The sequence below is a fragment of the Misgurnus anguillicaudatus genome, chromosome 20 (genome assembly GCF_027580225.2).
Source record: "Misgurnus anguillicaudatus chromosome 20, ASM2758022v2, whole genome shotgun sequence".
NCBI classification, from domain to species: Eukaryota; Metazoa; Chordata; class Actinopteri; order Cypriniformes; family Cobitidae; genus Misgurnus; species Misgurnus anguillicaudatus.
The window spans coordinates 12,211,742-12,238,870 of NC_073356.2; the positions used below are offsets into that span (position 1 = coordinate 12,211,742).

Consider the following 27,129-nt stretch of genomic DNA (forward strand, 5'->3'; position numbering starts at 1 on the left):
CAATGTAAATATTATTCATCAAAATAATAACTGTTAATACAATATCAGGGGAAATAACTCACAATTATGATTTTTTTTGTCTTAATTGTGCAGCGCTTTCAAAAAAATCTATTTATATGCATTGATGCATAATACAAGGATGGTTAGATGATGAATCATGGTTGAATGAATGTATGGATATTTATCTATTATATGCAGATATAGAAACAATATCCACCTTTACTATATAGACAGAATTTCATTTGTGTTTAAACAAAACAAAAACCCTCAGTTGTTACAATTAACTCCAACATGGGGTAAGTTGTCACGTTTGCACTCCTGTCACTTTCGGTGTAATTGTATGATAACGGAAGGTCCCACAAACAAACTTTTAAGTGTTTATTTGTAGCAGAGGTGTGTGTTGATTGTGTAAAACAATTATTAATCTAACTTAAATATTTTTTGAATGATAGAGCTAAAGCCAAAAAGCGTTACTTTGTGCCCTTCTCTCCCTTACTCATCTTTAGGAGGAATGATGTGCAATATCTAAGGAGAGCTGTCTCAACAGTTAAAATAACTTATTTTGACTCTAAGTGCTGCAAGTGTGTACACTCTGTGTACAAACACTACAAACAACATTTTCACATGCATTACTGAAAGATTTGTCTGAAATATTTCACCACCCAACATTTACAGATGACTAAGTGTGTCTATCAGACAAAGCTGAAGCTGTTGTGAAAGAGGCTCTGTCTGGGGTGATATCGCCATCTAGTGAGGCCATGCAGGACTGTACTCAATATACATTCACGCAATCACCCCAAGTTGTCCACACAGAAACGATTCCGTACCTCCCAAATATAGGCCACGGTGTCTGTAAGAAAGGCGGAAAATCACTATTGAATGAATATCCTTAAGCATTAGTGCGCTCCCAAATATAGCATTATATTGTCAATAAGCCTGAATCATACCGTTCAGTTTTATGGTACAAACCTTTCATGTACAAAAAATCTAAATTGCACACACTAGAAATCCAAACAGATGACAGAGATTACGCTACAGGCAACACTTTAGCTCCTGATATAGGGTTAGATTAAAATGCCATGTATTATTCATCGCAACGCCCCATTGTTTGACCATTAAGATGATGTAACATATCAATTTTGTCACACAGATGAACTGTCTGGGACATCACGAGACGCGTCTTTTGACTTTTTGAACTCGGTTGGTGTTTCCGCACGACGCGGGCGTCTAAACGCGTCGTATATCACGGCTGAGAGGGAAACGATGGCATTGCCATTGATAGCGTTTATGCTTCGCCGCCTTGCCGACATAATGAGCACATATGTGAGCGCTCTAGGACTGATGCGCGCCCCCGCAGCTTAAATATTCACATGTGTATGAAAAACAGGTGGTGAAATGTGACCTCAAAAAACTGAAGATAAATAAAAAAATCTGTAAATATAATCTTTAACACTCTGAAAATGTTATATTAAGTTGTGTGGCAAAAACGCGCGGGTATATTGGCAGTTGTATACTATTTGTTGGTACTTGCAAACCAGCACTGCATTGAAATCCTCTTTATTCTCATCCCATACAATTTTCTGTAATGTATTCAGCATGAACTGTTTAGTGCACAACATCAGTCTTATGTTTCTATTTTGTTATGAATCTGCACTTTAAAGATAGCAATTCACAAGCTTCCTCTCACACTGCATTGTAAATTATTCATTCCGACATATTCTCAGGCACAGACAAAAGCATACTGAATGTAACTACAACAAAAACGCGTTTATTGTGCGCTATTTGGAGCCAGCGTCTAAAAGTTTATATCTAAAACGTAAGCAAGTTAGCAACGCAAAGCGATCACACTTTGCGCGCGTCTGCTAAATGACAGGTGTCTTTCTTCAGCACCATGGACAGTTCGGATTGGTTAACAAAACTACACGTGAAGATTTTTCATGTTTGTACGTTTCAACCATTTTTTACAAAGCTGTTGAAATGTAAAATGTCTTTGATGTGGCAAATTGCTTCCTCTAAATACAAACCCTTTATAAATACCTTTTCTGGATTGCTTGTGTAACCATGGAAATAACACTTCTTGTAGGAAGTAATGCATGTGAACATAACCTGTCATATGAGGGCATCAGCTTCCTATGCATTCCTAGCCACAAAAATTTGTAATCTTAAGAATTTCCATCATTTACAGATGCGCAACCTTGAACATGGCTCATGAAGTTGCAATGCTGCTTTTGTCGGAGCACTTAAGAGATTTTATCACATCTCTTTCTATGCTTCTGGCCAAATAAGTCTAAGGTACACAAAGGCAACCAGTTACTGTATATTCACAGCTTTAGAAAGCTTTTATAACTTTGAATAGGTGTTACTGGCGTGTCCTGTGTGCAAGTAAGCAATGATCTAAAGCTCTAATACTTATGCACATGTAAGCATTAAGTTTTGTTCATTTTTACAATGTGTGAATCTGCTTAACATGGCTGAGAATGATGCAGAGAACAGTCAGTGCAGCTACAATGACTTAAATGTTATTATACACTGTAAAAAATCCAATTAATGAAATGTTGGAAGGGCAAAAATATGTAAGTTAAACCAATTTTCTTGTTTGGGCTTAGTTGAGTAGACATATTATTTTAAGTCTAGATAAATCTGTGTTTAAAACATTAAATTAATGGTTATTTTCAAATTCAGTCAACATTCAGAATGGCTATGTTGACTGAACTAATTAAGACAAATCTGGTCAATATGTGGACTTATGACAGCTATGTTTCCTGACAACAAAATGCTCATAATATTACTGTTATTTGGTAACAAAATGTAATTTTAAGAGTTGTTCAGGCGTGAATGTATGTGCTTTAAGTTTAAATATGCGGTCGGTTAATATAGATAGCGTCTATTTAAAAATGTGCTCGGACACTTTCGGACGGAGAAGAGCTCCAGAAAAATCACAGACACTTAAGTGCTCACACCCCGCCCAGCGCAGCCTCGCCTCGGCAAGCCCATCAGAAATCGACTGCTGGCTCTGATATCTCTGTGGCGTTTAAACATGCGATTTAATTCATTTTAATTTCTTATACTTAATAATAAAAGGTTTACCGGTATGTTTTAAATCATATTTTAGGATTGCACTTAAATGATATCGCTGTTGAATGATATTTCATATCTTTCACATTTGTTATAACTGGGCTGCGTACTGCCTGCGAATTTGAACTTCAGAGCTGAAGGTGCGAGTGGAGAAATAGTCCCAATATCATAACAATCTTAAAACTTCTAAATATACCCGTGTGCGTGCGTGTGTGCGCGCGCGTACTCGCGCATGTTTATGTATGTATGTATGCGTCACACCACGGGGGCGGACCCGAATAGACTAAAGGTCACGCCCCTCTCAACTCTTCCACCTCAAGGAGTTTCCCAAGACCACCCCAATGACCAGACAGACGAGTAAACTACAGTTAAAATGAACTTTATTAAATATTTAAAAGGAAAGGGGGAAAGGGCAATTTAAAACTAATGGGTCTGCTTCTCGCCTCCAGGGCCACTTGGGACAAGGACTGGGGGACAGGGGCTCCTTTAGGGCTCTGGTCCTAGAACCCGTGGCGCGCTCCGCTTCTTCCTGGAGGCAGAATCAAAAAGGCGAGTTATCACAATGTGATTCGATGTGGTCTTACTGTTACTCTAATCCTCCATCTTCCCTCTTTCTCCTGTGCCTTAGGTTCGTCGTTCTACAGCCGCTACTGGAAGCAGAGATCGTTAGTGGGCCATGCAGGGAAACAACTCACAGCACTGGAGGTCCTTATACCCGACAGAGCCTTAGCTGGGGCACAGGTAAGTGGTCGCTGTAGGCACAGATCAATACACTACACAGAGGTAAGTTATTCGCCACACTGGGGGTCTTCGTTTTCCACAGGGCCTTCGTTGAGACACAGGTAAGTGATTGTTGTAAGCACAGATCAATATTACTGCACCGGGGATAAATTACTCACAACACTGGGGGTCTTCATTCACACAGAGCTTTCGTTTAGGCCCAGGTAAGTGATTGCTATAAGCACCGGTTGATGTCACTGCACAGGAGGTAAGTTACTCCCAACACTGGGGATCTTCGTTCCACACAGAGCTTCCGTTGAAATACAGATAAGTGGTTGCTGTAAGCACAAGTCGATAACACTACACAGAGGTATGTTACTCACAACACTGGGGATCTTCGTTCCACACAGAGCCTTCGTTGAGATACAGGTAAGTGGTTGCTGTAAGCACAAGTCGATAACACTACACAGAGGCAGTTATTCACAACACTGGGGATCTTCGTTCACACAGAGCTTTCGTTTAGGCCCAGGTAAGTGATTGCTATAAGCACCGGTTGATGTCACTGCACAGGAGGTAAGTTACTCGCACCACTGGGGATCTTCGTTCCAAACAGAGCCTTCGTTGAGATACAGGTAAGTGGTTGCTGTAAGCACAGATCAAATAACGCTGCGCAGGGTATATTACTCACAGCACTGGGGGTCTTCGTACTCACTCTCAGACAGTGGACTTTCGCTACAGCGTTGGTGCACCGTATTCCTTCACCCGTCCACTCAAGCGTCTCGGGCGTCGTGGGGACCGATGGGTCCAGTGGCACGGAGCCGAACGCTTCCCGAACTCCCCCTCCTGTTTCCACAACCGGGGTCCCGAGTTGGGGCGAACTTTCGTTGAGGCTCCGCCACCACGAGTTTCTGTTGGTTAGGTCGAACACACACACAACTATGACCCTCAATCCGCACAGTGCACTTCAGAAATTACTCACTCCTATCCACCACTAGGCTTCTCACTCTGTCCGCTCTATCGAGGAGTGAAGCTCTCTCCAACACGCCCGGGGCCAAGGCTTAATTACACTCTCTCCGTAGGACTCAGGCCACAACAGGTATAATCATCTCACGATTCGTCCGAGGCCGGCAGTTTGGTCGCTACAAGCACAGCATACACACAGCAAGTACAGCGCAACACCAAGTAATAAGTGAAACTCAACCACAGCACTCTTGTACACACTTCACGTGATATAAAATATGGACTCGATTCCCTCGGGAGGATGGTTGGGTGATGTTTTGGTCACCGTTGAGAATAGGTTTGGTATTACTCACAGCCCTGATGTGTTGTTTGGTACTTCTCTGGCTCACCCACGCTTTCTTGTCCCGCAGGGCCACCGATTGATTCGTAGACGGCGTTTCCTATCCTCATCCGTGTTTCCGGTCAACCCACGGCTCGCCCACGCTTCCCTCTCCGGTGGGGCCAGGGACCTCAAACACAAGCAAACACACACCAAGCAACCCTTCTTCAATGTAGTACACGGTAAACACAATAGCTGTTTACTCACTCTTAGTTGTCATTAGCCTCCTGTATCTGTAATCCCGTTGCTCTGAATCTTGCTCACTCACGAGTGAAACTTTCCCAGTATTCCTTCGCTAGCTGTCTTTCCTTCCTTTACTTCCCCAAGGGAACGATCAGGCCAGCACAGCGCGTCTGCAAAGCAGCAACACAGCACACACAAAGTACATAACAAGCACCCCGTTTGATGTCTTCAAAGGTCTTTATATCCTCTACCTCTTCTCCTCATCGGCCTATCAGCAACCGCTGTGTAGATTACCCTCACCTGGGCGAAATCAGGCTTGATTTCGTAATCGGGGAAACCCCGGAAATTCCGGTGTTCAGAATAAAACGTCCGGGCGGAACCATCGTCGGGCGGAACCCGTCTTCCACACTTTTGGTTCCGCCCTCACAAAACGTCACCTGTGACATCTGCGCGTGCGTCTGTGTATTTTGAATTTAAAATGTTATAACTTGGAAGGATCTGGATCACAGGTCATTTCATCTGAGATCAATCCGCACGCAACAGCTGGAATCACTTACTGATTCACACAAGGAAGGACACAAGTCAGCCGTTTCCTCAAGTTCACGTCAGGTAAGTGTTTGTAATTAAATGTTAATTTTAGAATATATTAATTGGCAAAGACGCAAATACTCGACGTTTTTGTAATGATATTTTTGTAAAGATATATTAGAAGTGTGTTATGTTGTGTCCGAAGTAAAGTGGAGCTATTTTAGTTAAGATAAAAAGCCTGGATATAGGGTTGGTTTACCGGACAGAGTTTAGAACTCGGTCTTTATTATAATTGGGACATTTTTACAAACAAACCTTATATAATACAATACTGGCGTGCATTTTGAGACAAAACAATAGCACTCATATGTTAAGAGATGTCAGTAAGTTATTTTAGTCAGTGAAAAGCCCTGTCCGAGAAAACCGCCCAATAGTGTTTAATTATGTGTGATGGCTGAGGGAAATTTGGCCTAAAATTAACGTTATTAAGGGAAAAAGTCTTTCACCGTCAAGCTTTATTATATTAAACATGTTATTTATGTATGTGTGTGTGTTTATATTCCTCTGTTTATCAAACCAGAGCGGAGATGATGTGAGAGAGGCAGACCAGAAGGATACATAGCGAGACAGTCTCCGCTTGGACTGGCTGAGGAAAGTCTCCTAAATGGCCCTGGAGATGTTCTGACTGACTTTGGAGGCTTTTTGGACTGTTTTATGCCCTCTATTTAAAGAAGACTTAATTCTGTATGTTCAGTCTGTATGATAAGTGAATAAGTGAATAAAAAGCTTTTGTTTTTATGTGACTGAAGTTAATTATTTTGTTTACAACACCAGCATAAATTATTTGGTAAATCATTTAAAAATGTTATTAAAAAAAATCCCAAATAATAAATATTAATTGAACACATAAAACATTGAGTAAATACTTAAATTTTAATTGACAGAGTCTTTGCTGTAAGTTTTTAAAGATTCAACTGATTAAAACATTTTAGTTGAATGAACTATAAAGCTAATTGAGCCAACATACTTTTTTATATTTGAGTCAAATTTGGGCCAACTAAAAAACATCAATCCAGGTAACACTTTGGAGACAGAAATTGAGTGAACGTAAAATTTCTGTGGAACTAGTTACTAAAAAATAATTCATTGAGCCAACAATTTATTTTTTACAGTGTAGAATGTGATGCCTCTGTGGTATTATTTCCTTATGAAAATAAAAGTCCCTTTGTAAAACTGTTCAAAAAAATTTATGGTTTAGAAAAAAAAAACACACCTACAAATCTTCTAGTTTTTTGAATTATTTTATCTATCTAACAGTTTATAAATAACCTTGTTGGTTTGTTTATAAATGGTTAAATGTATTCCTTACAAAGCATGAAACCGTATTAAACAATAAGCATGGCTAATTGCTGATGTATTTAAGAAGAACTTGCAAGTGTTATGGTATTACTGTGCTTTCTTAAAAATGTCAGTTTAGCTCGACTACTTGTGTATCTGTAGCTCAGTCCAGCAGAAGTTTAAAAAGCCCATACCCACTTTTCCCCAATTTTGAAGACGTTTGGTATTTGTTACTCACTTTCTTAGGGGAAGCAACAATTCTCCTTTATTTAAACCACTTTAAATATATAGTTCATCCAAAATGAAAATTCAGTTTGAAAAAAACTCACTCTTATGTTGTTACAAACCTGTATAAATGTCTTTGTTTAGACTTCCACACTATTCTTTTTCTACTATGAAAGTCAATGGGGCTTCTGATTGGTTTAATTACAAACATTCCTCAAAATATCTTCCTTCATGTTCATCAGAACAAAGAAATTTATACAGGTTTGTAACAACATGAGAGTGAATAAATGATGACAGAATTTTCATTTTTGGGTTAGCTATCACTTTAATGATCCAGGTCATATGAGATTAAAAAGACCATGCAGCTCATAAGCAAAATGAAATGACAAAGTCCAATATATCTTGTGAGATGGTGAAAACATTTAATCATGACTAATCTAAAACACATGACCAGATTTGAGGTAAAAGTGTAGTAGCCTAACCATGTTTTTTTGTTTGTTTTTTGTATTAGTTACTATTAGAAAAATTGTTTTACTACAGTTACTACAGTTACCATGGTTTAACTAACTATGAAACCATATATTTTTTGTGGTAACCATGGATTTACTACAGTATGCCTTACCATGGTTTTTGGTTTTAACTGAAAGAAAACGGAGGGGTTACTTGACCGTAACCTTGTTCCCTGAAAAAGCGGAACGAGATGCTGCGCTGCTAAGCGCTATGGGGAAACGTCTTTATCGTTGACCAGCTGAATATAGTGTGCAAACACGTCAATGAAATTGACCCGGAGGTATATAGCCTCGGTTGATGACGACATCACAGCGCACCCCATGCGAGGCTATAAAATAGATGAGCAACAGCTGTGTCATCAGATCTTTTGTTTGAAGACCAGTCCTGGGACATCTACTGTACGGCAAGACAGCGCAGCATCTCGTTCCGCTTTTTCAGGGAACAAGGTTACGGTCAAGTAACCCCTCCGTTCCCTATCAAAAGCTTTACTCGATGCTGCGCTGCTAAGCGCTATGGGGAACGACAATACCCACGCTGCCGTGCTTGGAGATGTCTGGACCCCTTACGGATGTGTAAGTGTGTGCACAAGGACCGCAAAGAAATCTCAGACATAAACAACCAAGCTAAAAATAGTGGATGTGTGCGGAAAGGATGCTCCTGCCGCCTCACAAACATCTATAAGAAGGCACCCCTTCCTAATAAATAGCAGTGGGGAATACCCCTTATGGAAAAATGGTTTAGACAGCAGCTTGAGATGTTGACTCGAGGACATGAGACCCTGGAGTGACATGAGCATCCAAGCTATAAAATCTTATGAATGTATGCGGAGAGGACCAGGCCGCCGCATCACAAACGCTCTGTAAGGAGGCACCCCTTACTAAAAGTAGCAGTGGGGGATACCCCTCTTATGGACAAATGGCATAGACATCAGCTTGAGATGTTGACTCGAGGACAGAAGATCCTGGAGTGACATGAGCATCCAAGCTATAAAATCTTATGAATGTATGCGGAGAGGACCAGCCTGCCGCATCACAAACGCTCTGCAAGGAGGCCCCTTTTACTAAAGCAGTAGAAGAGGCTACTCCCCTGGTGGAGTGAGCTCTCAGACCTGCTGGCGAGACTTGACAGCGCGCCTCAAAGGCAAGAGCAATGGCATCCCTAACCCAATGTGATATGGACTGCCTGGTGGCTGCAGCACCTCTGTTGCGGCCCCCAAAACAGACAAACAACTGCTCTGACTTACGCCACTGGCTAGTGCGGTGGACATAAGTCTGAAGAGCACGGACTGGACACAATCTGTGGTATAACTCCTGCTCCGGCGTGGTGAACGGCGGAGGGCAGAAAGTCTCAAGAATGACCGGATGTGCAGTCGAAAAGGGAACCTTACGCAGGTAATCAAGATAAGGATGTAAAATCAACTTCACCATTCCTGGGGCAAAATCTAGACAGGATGGCGAGATCGCCAGCGCCTGCATATCCCCAATTCTTTTTAAAGAAGTTAACGCCATTAGAACAATCATCTTTAGTGTCAGAAGTCTATCAGACGCTGACTCTAGAGGTTCAAAAGGAGGTCTGAACCAGACCCTCAAGGACTATAGCTAGGTCCCACGAAGGAATCTTAGTTCTTGCTGTAGGCCTCAATCGTTGGATGCCTCCCGAGCGGCGCCCCGTCCACCAAAGCGTGGCAAGCCGAAAAAGCGGCCACATAAAACCTGAGAGTGGATGGGCATAAGCTGCTGACAGCTTTTCCTGCAGAAAACTCAGAACTGTAGCAGACTGGCAGTTAACAGGATCTGCATTATGTGTCATGCACCATGCTTCAAAGACACCCTATTTAAAGGCATAATTCTTTCTAGTGGAAGGAACCCTAGCACTCAAAATAGTGTCAGTAACATCAGGCGACAAACCTGTGTCCCTCAGTTGGTACCCTTAGGAGCCAAACATGGAGATTCCACAGGTCGGGCCTGAGATGCATTATCATGAGACAGAACGCCCCTCCTCTCCAGACTTGCCCATGGCGAGCCGTTGAGGAGAGATATTATCCCTATAAAAACCATACTCTGTTCAGCCAACGCGGTGCTATCAGAAAGAGCAAGAGCCTTGCTGGCGAACTCTGGCTAGAACCTGCGGGAGCAGCGCCACTGGAGGAAACACATAAAGGCGTTTGTCCGGCCATGTGTGCGCCATTGCGTCCAGACCCAGGGGGGCTGGGGAACTCAGAGAGAAGTAAAGGAGACATTGCGCTATCTGAAAAGAGGCCAAGAGGTCCACTTTCTCTCTGTAAAATCAGGTCCATATCTGAGACACTATGTCTGGGTGGGGTTTCCAATCCCTAGTCGATAATGTCTGCCTGGACAGTAAATCTGCTCCTACATATAGGTTTTCTGGGATGTACACTGTTCTGAGTGACAGGAACTTGTCCTGAGCCCAGAGAAAAATCTGCCTCGCTATCTTGTTCAGATTGCGCGAGCGCCGACCTCCCTGGTGACTTAAGTATGAGACTGTCGCTGTGTTGTCCATCCGCACTAGGACATGACAGCTTCTCATTTGGTGGAGAAAATATTTCAGGGCCAGAAATACAGCCGTCAGCTCTAGGCAATTGATGTGCCAACCGAGCTGATGACCCTCCCATTCCCCTTGAGCTGGACGACCATCTAAGGTCGCACCCCAGCCCGTCAGGGAGGCGTCTGTCATTAGCAGTTTGCGATGACAAGTCGCTCATAGCGTGGGACCCAAGGCAACAAACCGGGGTCTTATCCACATAGTTAGTGTATGAAGCCCGTGGCGCATCACTTTAATCAGCCTTTGAGGGTTGGCCCTTGGATGAAACCCTCCGGCTCTGAAACGGCGTCATATGCAACAGCCCCAAAGGAATCACCGTGGATGCTGATGCCATAAACCCTTATATCCTCTGATATTATTTCACAGTGAGATCCTGGCCTAGCCTGACTCTGCTCAGGGTATGCTGAATGGCCTCGATTCGTGCGGGAGACAAATGTGCCCGCATCGTAATCGAATCCCAGACTATCCCTAAATAAGTCATTCTCTGGGTATGAAAAAGAACGCTTTTCTTGGCGTTGAGTCTCAACCCTAGAAAAAGTAGATGTGCTAACACAATGTTTTTGTGTTGGAGCGCCACCTATCGCGATTTTGCTAGTATTAGCCAATCATCCATGTAATTTAAAATGCGGATGCCCCGGAGTCTCAATGGAGCCAGTGCTGCATCCATGCATTTTGTGTATGTGCGGGGTGATAAGGCTAGGCCGAATGGAAGAACTCGAAACTGGTATGCTTCGCCTGCAAAAGCGAACCTCAGGAACTTCCTGTGTTGTGGTAATATTTCTATGTGAAAATATGCGTCCTTTAAGTCGATTGTGACAAACCAATCGTAATGTTGAATTTGTGCCACAACCGTCTTGACCGTTAGCATCTTGAACTTGAGAGCTCTCACTGCTTTGTTTAAAGCTCGAAGATCTAAGATCTCAGAGGCGGCGGAGGTGGAGAGGCTTCGTAAAGGCAACGGGACGGAGCGATCTGATGTAACATGATATGCCCCGCCCCCCGGCGAACCCTACTGTAAAGAGTGGAATATTCCCTCATGCTTTTAACTTCAGTGAATTTCGTGACAACGGAGTCAACCGTGTCACCAAATAAACCCAATGGGGAAACAGGGGCATTTAAAAGAAAAGTTTTATCCTTCTCATTTATGCCTGACAGATTTAGCCATAAATGCCTCTCTGTGTTAACCAGAGCAGACATAGTACGGCCGATAGCGCGAGCAGTTTATTTAATGACACGAAGAGACAGATCTGTAGTCATACGCAACTCGTCAAATGTCTCTTTGTCTATCGTCTCGCCTGCACTCAAATCCTTTAACAGATCAGTCTGGTATGCCTGTAATATTGCCATAGTATGCAGCGCAGCACCAGCCTGACCTGCGGCTTGATAAGCTTTGCCCACGAGAGGCTTCTTTAATGAGGATACCGAGCCAGGCGAGAGATAACTCGCGTGCGTCTCTTCCACCTGTGGCATTTCGGTATATCCGCGCGTCTTCGTACCCACGATAGTCGTAAATTGACGCCGTGGGCATGAAGCACGCAACGAGTATGGTCTTTCCCATGATTTATTTAATTGACCATGGAGATCCTCAAAGAAAGAGAGAGGCTCATGTTTCGTCCTCTCCCTTTGTCACTATAGAAACCTATCCGCTAGTTTGCTTTGTTTGGGGTTCTCTGGCTCGCGAGGCCAATCAATTTGCAACCTGGCGCGTGTTACCACCTCGAGAAGCTCCTCGACCGACTTTCATCGCGCGAGAAACGCTCGGAGGCTGGTTTATGAAACTCCGCAGAACCGAGAGAGATATCATCAACGTCATTATTATAATTACCCCCACATAACCCGAAGAAACACCGGAGTGCGCTTCGGAATCACGCGAAGAAATATAACTTAATTTAAGGTTGCAGTCAGAAATAATCACGGCGAGCACGAATCATTTATATTGTGAATGATTCACAATGCTCGCACTCATCAGACTGTACAAAGCCATGACCGCATGCTCCTCCCCCAAACACACAAAACAGTTAAGTGTGTGTGTTGTCCTTCGCCATAAAGCGAAAACAAACACGACTTAGACTGCTCGTGACTCTTCTTACTCATATTTTCCTTTAACTTAAACTCCTTTAAAATCGGAAAGAGAGAAAGTCTGCACTCTATCTTGTTGGAATCTAACTCCTAACAAAGATCTCAAGTGAAGTTCAAAAGGTAAGAGAGAGATTTGCATTTCAGTGTAGCACACACTCATTCAGTAGTTGGTCTGAAAATAAAAAGACCTGATGACACAGCTGTTGCTCATCTATTTTATAGCCTCGCATGGGGTGCGCTGTGATGTCGTCATCAACCGAGGCTATATACCTCCGGGTCAATTTCATTGACGTGTTTGCACACTATATTCAGCTGGTCAACGATAAAGACGTTTCCCCATAGCGCTTAGCAGCGCAGCATCGAGTAAAGCTTTTGATAGGGAACCATGGTTAATTTCGTAAGGGTACATTTTCAAAAAAGTACACGTATACCTAAAATGTGCATTTGTGTACCTTAAAGGTACGTATCTGTCCCAAAATTGTACATATTAGGACTTTTTAAAAAGGTAGCATCCCAGTGACAACTTACCTTTATTTCTGAGAGCGTACAGACGTGAGACTTTAAGCAAAAAGTGTTTTAATCATATATTTACTTTTTACCTTTGACCTTTTTGTTTTGCTCAATCATATAAAATATATAATTCCATATATTTTGCTTAATAAAACCAGATAAGGCATATTCATTGTCTACATGTAGCCTAGTAGGTTGTCAGGCGCGCATGCGCTTTACGCGCGTTGGGGTACATGGTAAACTTCGGCTGATGCAGTCAGGCGGCAGGTGATGGGAAGCACATAAAGAAGCGTCAAGGATCGATTACTGAATATCCGGTAGTAATCTATTTTACCTCTTATATATTAAAATAATCAAAAGCATTTACTCCGTTAGCTTGGCGCCTGCCGTATCATAAACATGACAACATGTCTATGAAAATTAATTTGATACGAGTGATAAACGAGTTTTAACAGGAATGTATCTGTAATATCATTTGCTTGCGGCAATGCGCATTTCTATGTGCTGTTGCCGTTGTGATTTATAGAATTACAGAAACGCGTTGAATCCTTGAATCGTCTTTATTGACTTTGCATTTATTGGCATGTTTATTGCTGTCAATGATCGCCATCGCATCCTGTGCGTCTGCAGTACATTTAACAAGGATTCTGTGCAGCTGTTTCCTTAAAAGTGTCCTTAAAAGAGCCATAGTTCGGGAGAATTTTTATGAATAAACATCAGTGTGTTGAGTTTGGCTGCATATTCACCTGTTAAGAATGATAACGCGCGTGACGAAATTGTAGGATAACGAATACGAAAAATCGCATAGGAAAATGACGGACAGTGTGCAAAGATTTTAGACTTGATGTTAATGTATATAAATGTATAGCCTACATGCCTTACACGTCAGTCAAACTGATCAGTTTGCACATAAATGACCAATCTGATTCATAATGCATTTATTCTCTTTTAAGCATCTGTGTTTATTAGTCTTGTTTCAGCTAATGATCCATTATCTTGTCTCTTGGGTAATCTGAATATGCAGGTGTTGATTAAGTTTATTTCTAGACCAAATAAAGCTTTTAAATTCAAAGCTAATGGGTTTCAGATACAAAAAAAAGATTTAGGGTATTGTACATTTAAATAAACATTGTCATTATTCCATACTATAGGAGAAAACTTTGGATCTTTGGCATGTACAACTAAAATATGTAAAATCATTTATTTGATGCCTTAGTGTGTTAACGTGTGTGTCCAGTGTAATATTGTATATGTGCCGTGCGTATGTTTCTGTGAGAGAGTGATTCATCAGTGGGTGGTGTGTCAGTTTTAAAGCAACAGTTGTCATAAAATCTGTGCAGATATTAAACTGAGAAAAAACTAAACCAAATTATTTGCTGAAACCTTTAAAACTTTGCAATTTTGTAACACTTTAAGATGGTTTGCTTTTAAGCTGGTTTAAGGTGACGGTAGCTGGTTTAATCTGGTCCTTCCAGGCTCAACCTGATTTTGCCAAGTGAGAGATGTCCTCAGGGCACCATAATGTGTTGACCCAAGCCAAGGACATTTTTGTAAATAAAACCTAAACGCACTCCAAACACCAACCCTAAGCATAACTTAACCCTAAAATCAGAAAAACAATGGTCTGGAAACAGCTAATCCTGGTTGTAAGCTTAAACTTCAAACAAACTGTGAACTTATTTCTGAAATCTGATTGGTTAATTGAAATGTTCTCCCAGGGTTAAAAAAATGTTGCCCTGAGGACATCAACCACTTGGCAAAATCAGAAGATCCTCCTCGCAAAGCTGGTCAACTGGTCAGCTAGCCAAAACACATCTAAACCAACTTGCTACACCAGCTAAAACCAGGCTGTTTTTTTCAGTAGGGAATAACAGTAAACTATGCATAATTACATGTAACTAACCTTAAAACAAATCTTAACCCTAAAATAAGTTCATGTTGTTAATTCATTCATAATTACACTGTAAAATGTAACCCAATTTGTATCCAATGCACCATAAAAAGCAATGTATAAAACAGCTAGTATAAGCTCAGAGGCAATTATTTGACATGAAAAACTACAGCAATTAAACTCTAAATTGAATTCACAGAAAACAGCGTTCCCTTTCAGTCGGTCACTGCGACGTCACGTCGTGACCGACGAATTGGGAACTCGCTTAGAGAGACCAATCTGCTTCGTTTACTACTAAAACGCCAATGAACTTGGCATTGAGATATTTGCATAATGCTGGCGCCGCAAGCCAGGTGCGTATATAAGCAGCAGGTGCAAATATGGAAACTAGCTTTTTCGTTTTGAAAGCCGGCAGTATCTACCACTGAGAAGCTACTTTCTGCTCTGGTGGGAAACGATTGCTGAAGTTGGTTGGACTAGCAGTACCACAGCGGATGCCGCAGTTTTTCCACTACTCTGCATCTTTTTTGTTTTGAGTTTTAGTGAGTGCGTTGCTGATCCCTGTGCGCATCATCAACTGAGCATCTAGAGTGAATTTCCCTAAAAGAGTGATACGAGAGAGCTCAGTGTCTTGTTAAAGACAGCCACTCTTTCGTATATCCGGAGATCAGCGTCCTTTTCAGGATGGCTTTTCGTCCGTGTGTTCTTGGATGCGGCAAGTACATGGGTCCAAAGGACGGTCACGAGCGCTGTCTTTCATGCTTGGGCATCGAGCATGCAGGGGCTGCGTTCGCTGGGGGTGCATGTTCTCACTGCTAGGAGATGTCCCTTTTGGATTTACGCAGGCGGTTGATGTTTCTCCAGGAACGGCGTCCGTGTCCGGTGAGTTCTGACCGCCCCCACGGAGCGGCCGCGAAGCTCTCTAAGTGTTTGGTCGTGCGATGTCTACACTCGTGGTCCAAGAACGCCACCTTTGGTTGTGTCTGGCTGACATGACAGAAGCGGACAAGAACAAGTTCCTGGATGCTCCAGTGTCACAGACCGGCCCATTCGGCGAGTCGGTGGAGTCCTTTGCGCAGCAGTTCACCGCCGCTCAGAAGCAGACTGAAGCGATCACCAAGATCATGCCCCGGCGCAAGAGGCCTGCCTCTTGTCCACCAGCGCCGGTCCTCGCCGAGGGCGTCCTGCGGCGGCTGCCTCCGCCCCCCCCCAGGACGTCATCCAGGCAACAGAAGGGGAACAGCCATCGGCAGCCCGCCCCGCCCAATCGACCCGCTTCCCGTGGTGGCAAACGGGGATCTAAGCGGCCCTGAGACGGGCGACCTGGAATCGGATGGGATCACTCTTTGGGAGATGGTGAACGCACCGCTCCTTCCCCCGGAGGAGGGCCGGGTGGAGAATCTTTTGTTTCGGTTTGTTTCTGTTCCGCCGGCTTCTCAGCCGGCACCCACAAAACCACAAAAAGAGTGCATTCCAATCTCTTTTCCAGGTCTCCAGAGGATCAAGAGAGCCGTGAGCGGGCATTCATCTGCTCATCCTCCCTCTCCTCCATTGCCAGCGGGTGCTTACCGGAATCTGTGCTCTCCACTCAGGAGACCAGACGACCGTCACCCTCAGCAGACTTTCATGTGTCCATTCTCCCTCGCCACAGACCGTTTCTGCGCTTTGCGTTCGAGGGGCGGGTATACCAATACAAAGTACTACCATTCGGGCTGTCTCTCTCTCCCTGTGTGTTCACAAAAGTAGTGGAAGCAGCATTAAAACCCCTGAGAGAGAGCGGTGTTCGCATATTGGCTTACCTCGACGATTGGCTTATAATAGCGCATTCTCAGCGGACGCTTTGCTAACACAAAGACTTAACGCTTCGGCATCTCGCCCGTTTGGTTCTTCGGGTCAACTGGGAAAAGAGCAAACTCTGCCCCATGCAGAGGATCTCTTTTCTCGGCATGGAACTGGACTCGATCGATTTATCGGCGCGTTTAACAGAAGCGCGCGTCTAGTCGATTCTGACTTGCCTCGGTTCATTTCGAGGGAAGAATGCGGTCCCTCTGAAACAATTTCAGAAGCTCCTGGGACATATGGCAGCAGCCGCGGCTGTGACACCGCTCGGGCTGCTCCATATGAGACAGCTTCACAATCGAGTCCCGAGGAGAGCGTGGCGCGCTGGCATTCACCGTGTAACCATTACACCTGCGTGTCGTCCAACATTCACCCCGTGGTTGGACCCCGCGTTTCTGAGAGCAGGTGTTCCCATGAAACAGGTCTCTTGGCATGCTGTTGTACACACAGACGCATCCTCGGGGGTGTGGACAGCACCCCAGTTGCACTGGCACATCAACTGCTGCGAGCTGTGGGCTGTATATCTGGGACTTGTACGCTTCGCTATGGAGCTACAAGGGAAGGATGTATTAGTTCGCAATACTGCGACCGTTGCGTATATCAACTGTCAAGGCGGTTTGCGCTCTCGTCTCATGTCGCATCTCGCCCGTCATCTCCTCCTTTGGAGTCAGAAGCATCTGAGGTCCCTTCGTGCCATTCACATTCCGGGTTCGCTCAATACAGTGGCAGACGCGCTTTCCAGAGCTGTGCGCCCCGGCGAATGGTGACTCCACCCCCGGACGGTTCAGCTAATTTGGAAGAAGTTCGGACGTGCGCAGATAGATCTGTTTGCGTCACCGGACGATACCCATTGACGCCTATTTTATTCACTAACCGAGGACTGCCTCGGCGTGGATGCGTTGGCACACAGCTGGCCGCGGGGGATGCGCAAATACGCATTTCCACCAGTGAGCTTAATCGCACAGACACTGTGCAAAGTCAGGCAGGACGAGGAGAGCCTTCTACTGGTCGCGCCTTACTGGACGACCAGGAATTGGTTTCCAGAACTGATGCTCCTCGCGACAGCCCCTCTGTGGTGGATTCCCCTGAGGAAGGACCTTCTTTCTCAAGGAGGGGGCACATTATGGCACCCGAGCCCCGACCTGTGGGATCTCCATGTATGGTCGTTGAGCGCGCACAAGGTTTAGGTGATTTATTGCAAGCGGTATCTAACACCATCGCCGCAGCGCGAGCGCCGTCTACTAGACACGCATACGCTCTTAAATGGCACCTTTTCGTCGATTGGTCCTCTTCGCAACGCGAGGACCCCCGAGAATGCCCCATTAATATCGTGCTTAGATACCTCCAACACCGGTTAGATGGTAGGCTGTCACCCTCCACCATTAAAATATCGCCACTATATCTGCACATCACTCTTTAATAAACGGCAGATCGGTTGGCCAGCACGATTTAATTATTAGATTTTTAAGAGGTGCATGAAGGCTGCATCCTTCGCGCCCTCCCTCTATTCCTCCTTGGGACCTGTCCATGGTGCTGAAAGCCCTGCAGGGACCCCCGTTCGAGCCTTTGCAGTCTGTGAGTCTGAAGTTTTTGTCAATGAAAACTCTGACCCTGCTCGCATTGGCCTCTGTTAAGAGGGTAGGTGACCTTCATGCATTCTCCATCGACGATTCGTGCCTTCAGTTTGGCTCTGCTGTTTCGAGCGTATCACTCGGACCCAGACCAGGCTACGTGCCCACAGTTACCCACCACTCCCTTCAGAGATCAGGTGGTGAGCTTGCAAGTGCTGCCCCCGGAGGAGGCAAACCCAACCATGGCTTTATTATGTCCCGTACGCGCACTGCGCCTCTACGTGGATTGCACACAAAGCCTCAGGACCTCAGATCAGCTCTTTGTTTGTTACGGTGGTCAGCAGAGAGGGAAAGCTGTCACTAAGCAGAGGATGTCTCATTGGATAGTTGATACTATCGCCCTTGCTTATAATCTGCAGGGCATTCCTTGTCCATTTAAATTGAGAGCTCACCTACTAGAAGTGTTGCCTCATCTTGGGGACTCGCTCGTGGTTCCTCGCTAACATACATCTGCAGAGCTGCTGGTTGGGCGACACCTAACACGTTCATTAGATTTTACAGTGTTTGTGTCGAGACGGTCTCTTCTCACGTTCTCTCCTCAGCTGGGAGATCACTGAGCACCGGCTTGCATGTCGGCTTGCAGCCTCCGACTGGTGCTTCACAATAAGTGTCAGTATGGAAGGCCATTAAGACAAAAATGCGTAATGGTTTGATTTGTCCTTCCTCCACTGCCTTGGCAGCCTGATGTTGTGGAGCATCTGCTCCCAGCCTCTCACTAGCTGCATCCTCGCGAACCTATGTGTTTGGCTCAGGCATCCACATTGCGTCCCACCGGGTTCCTTTGTGAGTATTTTTCCGTGGGGTTAATCCTACTAGCCCATGTTTCTCTCAGCAGAGCACTGCTTTGCTTACACAGCCACAGCTGTCTTTCACCTCAACTACGGTTGACTTTCGCCCACCATCAGCCCTTAACGGGGCGGTGGCTTCCGCAGCGTTCCTATCCCGCTCAGATAGGGCGCTTCCCAGTTGCTGGGACTACTGTGGGGTTAAAGGAACATCTAGTGCCCGGCCTTCTGCCTTAAAACCTAATTCTCCTTCTCCTTTAGTGGAACCGGAGGGCTTTACCCAGACACTGGAAGAGGTCACCCCTCAGTGGCGTTTTGGTAGGGATTCCCAATTCGTCGGTCACGTCGTGACGTCGTAGTGACCGACCGAAAGGGAACGTCTCGGTTACGTATGTCGCCACAGAGCTGCTCCCTGCTGTTTATTGGCCGGTCACACTTTGCGGCTTTCTCAGCGAAACAAAGCTAATTTCCATATTTGCACCTGCTGCTTATATACGCACCTGGTGGGGCGGCGCCAGCATTATGCAAATATCTCAATGCCAAGTTCATTGGCGTTTTAGTAGTATACGAAGCAGATTGGTCTCTCTTCCCAACGTCTCCGTTCCCTTCCTTCAGGGAACGTGGGTTACAAAACTTAAAAACTACAGCTGATGAAAATAATGCCAATTAAAGGCTAAGAACATACTGTAAAAATGCCTTTGCTAATATCTAAGATAGTTTTTTTAGTCGCATGTGATAATGTGCAATTGTGATCACAGGTCTGAAAGATGGCATCCGACTCTGAAGTTTGCGGGTCTGGTCACATGATTGACTCAGGCTGCCATGTTTTCGGAGTGCGTTCCTATTTGCATCACTTCTATGAGGAGTGCACAGCCTCAATGAGGGAACAGCATGAGGACCAGAGCCAGAGATCATCCCTGCAGTGGAGTCTATGGAAGGTATCATTATATATATAAATGAATAGAAACAAATGAGAGAAATGTCATTAAGAGTAAAATGAAGTATAGATGATGAATGAATCCATTTCCATTCAATCTCATTGATGTCTGGAGAATTCATTGAGATATTAAAGGAGTTTCAAGTAATTTTCTTTCTTATGAGTAACTGTACTTTGGGTCACTTGACTTATCAAACACAAGTTTGGTTTTTTGGGGTGCACACAAGTTCACAAGATTATTGATTTCAAATTTTTCTCTGAAAAGGCTGTAAAAAGATTTGCTGGTTCAACTTAAAAAAGTAAGATACCTGGGGCCTCATTTATAAAATGCTGCGTAAAACCCATAGACTGTAAAAAAATATGGACGTAGTGTCCATGACGTCACCCATTGGTTTGTGAAGATCGTAAAAATTTGTGAAGCTTAAAGTAGGCGTTGCCTGCCGTTACCATCTTGGTCGCGCATCACTGCGAATCACTCGTGGAAAACCGAAAATGGGTAAAGAGGCGGGACGTGGGTGAAGCTGAGGTGACTGGTTGCTGAAACCACGTCCGTCTAGCTCGACTCTAGTGACTGCAGTGGCTGTTCACCCGTCACTCAAGTGGCCACGCCCTTAATTATGCAGAACTTAAAGGCTTAATATCATTTAAACGGATAAGTTACAAAAAAATTCACCCCCCAGTTGTCATGAAGGGCAAAATTAGCTATATAGACCAAAAACACATTTGTACCAGGCTGTAAACATATTATTTTCTACTGTTAAGTTGGTCATTTTAACATGGGAGTCTATGGGAGTTGACTCCCTTTTGTAGCCTGCCTCTAGCGGCCAGTCGATGAATTGCAGTTTATGTCACTTCCGTATTGGCTTTATCAGAGAGATCGGAAGGTTGCCCCTCTGTAAAACCATAATACATTTGATCTTACGATCATTTATCAAAAAATGCGTACGTGTGATTCATAAACCGAACGTACGCGCAGAAAATGCGTGGACCCCTTTTAAATGTGTAAATCGCAAATGAACCTGAACTTGTGCGCAGCCCAGCAGTTTCAGATCTCCGCCTTTAAACTATGCCTAATTAATGTCATATACTTATAAAAGAGCACTTGTCAATGTTTAAATCCTTTACGAGCACTAAGAATGGCTTTTATTTCCAAAAACCTGAAGCAATCGGATAAGCAAAAGTGCGTACATCTGCTCAGACCCTGATGTGGCGCTTTTTATAAATATTGACTTAGCTGTGGATTTTTGTGTACGCACACTTTACGATCAAATCTGTGCTATGCACGCTTTATAAATGAGGCCCCTGGAGTTAATTCAACTAAAAAATATTCAACAACTTTTTTCAGTCAAATAATATTTTCAAGTCAAATCAACTCAACATTTTAAGGTAACTTTAATGTAGCTTATTATTTTAAGTTGAACCAACAAATACAATTTTATGCTGTACTTAGACCAGGATGTTTTTTATGACGTACCAGGCTAGTTTATGCTGTTCAGTTACTGGCTTTGAGCTAGCTTTGCTTGTTAAGAACCCTCCTAGTGCCAGCATCCTAGATCTTTTAGCGAGGTTACTAAACAAACCAAACTTTGTGGTCAGTTGAACCTAACCTGTAGTATAAATGCAACATTTCTTTATTCACTCTTAGGTTGCACTTGCTCTTGGTGCTGCGCTCCTGGTGGTGGGACTGGTGGTCATGACAGTGGGCTACGCCATCCCCACTCGCATCGAGGCCTTTGGCGAGGGAGAGCTGCTGTTCGTGGACCGCCAGGCCATGCGCTACAATCGCTCGCTTCACGTGTGTGTGCTGGTCGGGACAGGGATTCTCACGCTGGGTGGAGTTCTGATGGCAGGAGGAATCCTGATGTCTAACTTCTCCACAGCTCCCACACCCACGAGACAGGAAGAGTCCAGTCCACGGTCATCCAGAAGAGAACGGAAAGCAGGAACCAGAATCGCGGGCGTAATTAAAAGCCCAGCAGACCCGGTGATGAAGCCTCCCAGTCCAGCCTCAAGTGATGGAGGAGAATCTCCTCTTGCTAGGAGTGATAAAGCTCAGAAGGGCTTGTAAAAGCCGCATGACAATGCCCGTTCAAGTGTGCTGTCGAAGTATTAAACAAATGCTCCTTGTTTATTTCTTTAAGAAAGTTGGGAGTGTATGGTTTGTGTTAAAGGTTTAAAAAAGCCTTCAACGTACAAATCTGTTGTTTTATTATCTCAAAACATGTAGAGTAAAACTATGGCGTCTGTTATTCTGTCTTTGTCTACTTCTTGTCAAAATAAATACTGTATATTTATGGTATGGATTAAATGTGACCCTGGATCACAAAACCAGTCATAAGGGTCATTTTTTTTAAATTAAGATTTATACATCTGAAAGTGAATAAACAAGCTTTGCATTGATGTATGGTTTGTTAGGAGAGGACAATATTTGGCAGAGATACAACTATTTTAAAATCTGGAATCTGAGGGTGCAAAAAATGTTGTTTAAAGTTGTCCAAATGAAGTCCAAAGCTACACATATTACTTTTGTACCAAAAATTTACAAATTATTCTTATGGATCATGATCTTTACTTAATATCCTAATGATTTTTGCCATAAAAAATCTATAATTTTAACCCATATATTGAATTGTTGGCTATTTCTACAAATATACCCGTGTGACTTATGACTGGTTTTGTGGTCCAGGGGGTGTTGTATTACAGAAAGATTGTACCTTTTAATAGATTTTTGGTGTTTGGTAACCATGGTCATTTCAGTTAGGACCTTATTTAAGACATAAGCTATTACAGTACATTCACATGGGGCGAAAGGGTTAACACTTGACGGAAGGCTTGTCTGAAGCGTGGCTAGCAGCCAATCACAGTGGCTGTCTTGCACTAGGTTATTTGCATAAGGCGATCTAATTGGCTGACGCACACGTTGGCGCTTGAAAAGTTGAGAAATGTTTGACTTCTGCCACGAGTAACGGCAGTGACTCGGCGTTGACGAATCAACAATTCAGTTCCCCACGCATGACGTCACCCATTAAAAGTGAATGGGAAGCGTTAATGCTTTCGCACAGTGTGAATGTACCATAACAGAATTTTCAACTTTCGGTGAAACGCTCAGCTTGTCAATGTCACTTCTCACTTGGCCGTCCAATCACAATAAAGGAGGGGCGGGACAAATATTACAACAACCAACCAACGCATCGTTCTACGACTGATAAACAAAGGAGAAGTATCATAGCAATCAAAGCACTCAGCTGGAAAAAAACTGGCATGCACCTACTGTCGGCGTCCGCTGTTGTTTTCAGCCGCGTTTAAACGCTTTGGTGTGCATGCTACTTTAGTGCATTATCTTATTTTATACCACGGGTCTGTTGAATGCTGTATTCTGATTGGTTGAGAAATGTTCCACGGGTATGCATTATTTTTCTATAACTGCACACCTAACTTGTCAATTGTCTTTAAATTGGGCACCAAAGCAATGTTTGTGGTGACCGTGGAATAATTGACTCCAGTTCTTTGAATTATTTGAAAATATTGCATACACACAGTTTTACTCCACTTTGCATTGTGCCGCATTACCACCTTGGGTGTGCATTATTGTCTTAATAATTCAATAGCCCATCGTCAATTATTCCTTACTTAACAGCAGTTAGAAAATGGGTATTTCAGAAGTATAACTCAGAAGCAAAACATCCTAAAAACTGTCTTAACATTATGGTAACCTAACAGGTACCCTACCTGAAAACTTAAATGAAAGCCAAGTGTAACAATCACATTATGATAAAGCTGTGGGAGAATGACATTGATGAGATTTTCATCCTGCACATTGTTAAAAAATGTAAAGTTTATTTTTTATTTTTTTTTACCTTCGGCCACTACATCACTCCATTATTCACATTCAATGTTCCTTAATAAATGTTAAATGTTTCAATGTAATGGTAACTCACAGATGATGTTTAGAGAATTACTGCTAAAACAATAATAAAAAACACAGACTATGATTACAATGCATTTAATAAAATGTATTTTTGCCTCATTGAAATAAAAATGACAATCATTTTGTTTTCTGTACAGCAGCAGCTCAAGCATTGTTGGTTGCTTGGTAACAGACCTGAGAGTTGATAGCTGAACACGATTAAGCCATTTGCTTCTGTAATATGAATTTCAATTCAAGATTCAAAGCGTTTATTGTCATGTACCCAGTGAGGAAAGCAGATTTCCCTGAGCAATGAAATTCTTACTTTGCCGTCCACAAAGAATGGCAGGACTGTACATACATACACAAACTGTACACACATACATACATACAATATATGAAATGTAATAGAAGAAAAAAATCTTTATTTTATTATAATAAGTTATTTTATATCTTACGTTAAGACCTAAGATAGAAAGTTTCTGTAATATGTAAATGTGCTGCCACTATGCAGGATGAAAGTTATTTTCTTTTCCTAAAGGCAGTGCTTGCAAGGCAGCAATTTTTTCAGTAAAATTTTAAGATGTAACCCAAAATTTAGATTAAAAATAATTTAATAGACAAAGCATCTTTACAATAACCCTGTGCAGATTTTTAGGTGTAAAGTTAAAGAACGAAGAGACCAATTGCTATTAAAAGAACAGAAAAAACACCAATTGAAATTCAATATGCCAATATTAGGATGATGTTCTAGTTAGTTGTTACTCAACTGTTAACTATAGATTAATAATGATGAATGTTCTCTGAGTCAATAAAAATATTCAGAAACGTTAAATACAAAACCAAACTTGGACAGCATGACTAATAACTAAAATTAAATACAAAGCCCATTTTGAATGGGCTCTGATTAAAGAAGTTCAGATTTAGGTTAAATTAATAATTTACAAAATAACTCCTAACCAAAATTTTTAGCAATACAGAGTACTTTACAGAGATTTCTACTGCACCTTACAAAACCCAATAGGTACCATTTTGGTACAGATATGTAGCTCTAAGGTACCTACGTGTACCTTGGAGGAACCAACATGCTCCTACTAGGTATAAAAGTGTAATTTTTGAAAAGGTACCACCCCAGTGACAACTTTGATACCTTTTAGTACTTTTTATTTCTGAGAGTGTTGCTTTTTTATCGGTATGACACATTTTGTGCAGTTGTGTAATAATAATATATACAATCCTGCAAAACCTTGCTGTCTCTAGATCAGATATTCAGCTCATGCATAATGTATCAGAAAAAAATGTATCACCACTTACTTTTTCGTCAGGCACAGTCGTAAACAATATGACATGTAAACAAACATAATTATCATCTCAATATTTAAAATTTTTTACGTGTCTCTACCAATACAGGAACAATAAATCAACAACAACTTTTTGAATAAATGTTCATGTTGATCGAAACCTACATTAATGCATTAATTAATGGTGTTAATAACAATTAACCGCTTCAGAAAAGTGTGATCTTGTAGCAAAACGACTGGAGCAACATCTTTATATTGGAGCAACATCTTACAGGAGGCTGACTGTAAATAGATGCAGGAAACTGGCATGACTCATCCTCTCTCTCTCTCTCTCTCTCTCTCTCTCAATGTGAGTCATAACTCAGTATATGGGCTATTAACAATCAATTAACCAGTGATCTGCACACGTAGGGCCATCAACAATCATTCAGTCCTCTGCAGCTAGAGTCTATGCTTAAAGAAAAAAAAAACAAGACAAGGAAGGAGAGAGAGGAAAATAAATGTTGTTTGTCTTCAGCTTAAGGCTATGTGGCTGATGCCAGTAATGTGTTGGCAGCTTGTTAACACATGTTTGTTTAGACGCTTTACACTAGATGAAGGCTTCAGCACTCAGGTTACATATCACTCGCTGGCACCTCAACATACTGAAGGTGTCAACAACCACAACCCCTGAGTATTCCAGCATGTTGTCGTAAACAAAAGTCATTGCAGTCAGACATATCTGTTCTCAGACTGAGAGGCAAACGGACACATGGAGAGATGCTGGGACCCCGGAGGTGGGGATTGGGGAAATGAGACGAAACTGTCACGCTCCGTCGACTGGTTGGTGGAAAATCACTCGCTGCTTTGAGAAACTGCACACGGTGGAAATGCAGTGAACTTGTGAACTCTTGGCACCATTGAATGATGACGATGCACTCAAGGTTTCAATTACAAGCATGATGATTTTTAAAGGTTTTTTTGTGATATGAAATATATTTGAGGTCAATGACATTAATTGTTCAATACACTGTTAACAAATTTTCAATATATGTAGCCCAGCTCTCACTGGGGTAAAAAAGTGCTAATATTTACCATTAGGTGCAGATATTTCAAACTTTTAAATATATATGCACTAACCTAAAGGATTATTAGGCACACCATGCTAATACTGTGTTTGACCCCCTTTCGCCTTCAGAACTGCCTTAATTCTACGTGGCATTGATTCAACAAGGTGCTGAAAGCATTCTTTAGAAATGTTGGCCTATATTGATAGAATAGCATCTTGCAGTTGATAGAGATTTGTGGGATGCACATCCAGGACATGAAGCTCTCATTTCACCACATCCCAAAGATGCTCTATTGGGTTGAGATCTGCTGACTGTGGGGGCCATTTTAGTACAGTGAACTCATTGTCATGTTCAAGAAACCAATTTGAAATGATTCGAGCTTTGTGACATAGTGCATTATCCTGCTGGAAGTAGCCATCAGAGGATGGGTACATGGTGGTCATAAAGAGATGGACATGGTCAGAAACAATGCTCAGGTAGGCTGTGGAATTTAAACGATGCCCAATTGGCACTAAGAGGCCTAAAGTGTGCCAAAAAAACATCCCCCACATCATTACACCACCACCACCAGCCTGCACAGTGGTAACAAGGCAATATGGATCCATGTTCTCATTCTGTTCACGCCAAATTCTGACTCTACCATCTGAATGTCTCGAGACTAATCAGACCAGGCAACATTTTTCCAGTTGTCAACTGTCCAATTTTGGTGAGCTTTTGCAA

At 42.9% G+C, this 27,129-nt stretch overlaps 1 protein-coding gene and 2 long non-coding RNA genes across 3 annotated transcripts; 2 read left to right on the forward strand and 1 right to left on the reverse strand.

Moving 5' to 3' along the window:
- Positions 1–3,438: 3,438 nt before the first annotated feature.
- LOC141351327 (uncharacterized) lies at positions 3,439–5,033 on the reverse strand. The gene is made up of 2 exons (XR_012359546.1): positions 4,508–5,033; positions 3,439–4,208 (listed from the first exon to the last, which is right to left on the reverse strand). It is a non-coding gene; the product is annotated as an uncharacterized lncRNA (long non-coding RNA).
- A 774-nt stretch (positions 5,034–5,807) lies between these two features.
- On the forward strand, positions 5,808–6,643 carry LOC129442670 (uncharacterized). Its single transcript, XR_012359547.1, has 2 exons — positions 5,808–5,926; positions 6,426–6,643. It is a non-coding gene; the product is annotated as an uncharacterized lncRNA (long non-coding RNA).
- Positions 6,644–13,266: 6,623 nt separating this feature from the next.
- nrsn1l (neurensin 1-like) lies at positions 13,267–24,097 on the forward strand. The gene is made up of 3 exons (XM_055220736.2): positions 13,267–13,386; positions 19,974–20,153; positions 21,798–24,097. Exons 2-3 carry the CDS (start codon positions 19,983–19,985, stop codon positions 22,218–22,220), a joined length of 594 nt encoding a protein of 197 aa, XP_055076711.2. The 5' UTR covers positions 13,267–13,386; positions 19,974–19,982; the 3' UTR covers positions 22,221–24,097.
- Positions 24,098–27,129: the final 3,032 nt, after the last annotated feature.

Coding starts and splice junctions, on each gene's coding strand:
- nrsn1l (XM_055220736.2), top strand. CDS start 19,983: ATGGCATCCGACTCTGAAGTTTGCGGGTCTGGTCACATGATTGACTCA. Junction 20,154..21,797: donor TGCAGTGGAGTCTATGGAAG/GTATCATTATAT, acceptor ATTCACTCTTAG/GTTGCACTTGCTCTTGGTGC.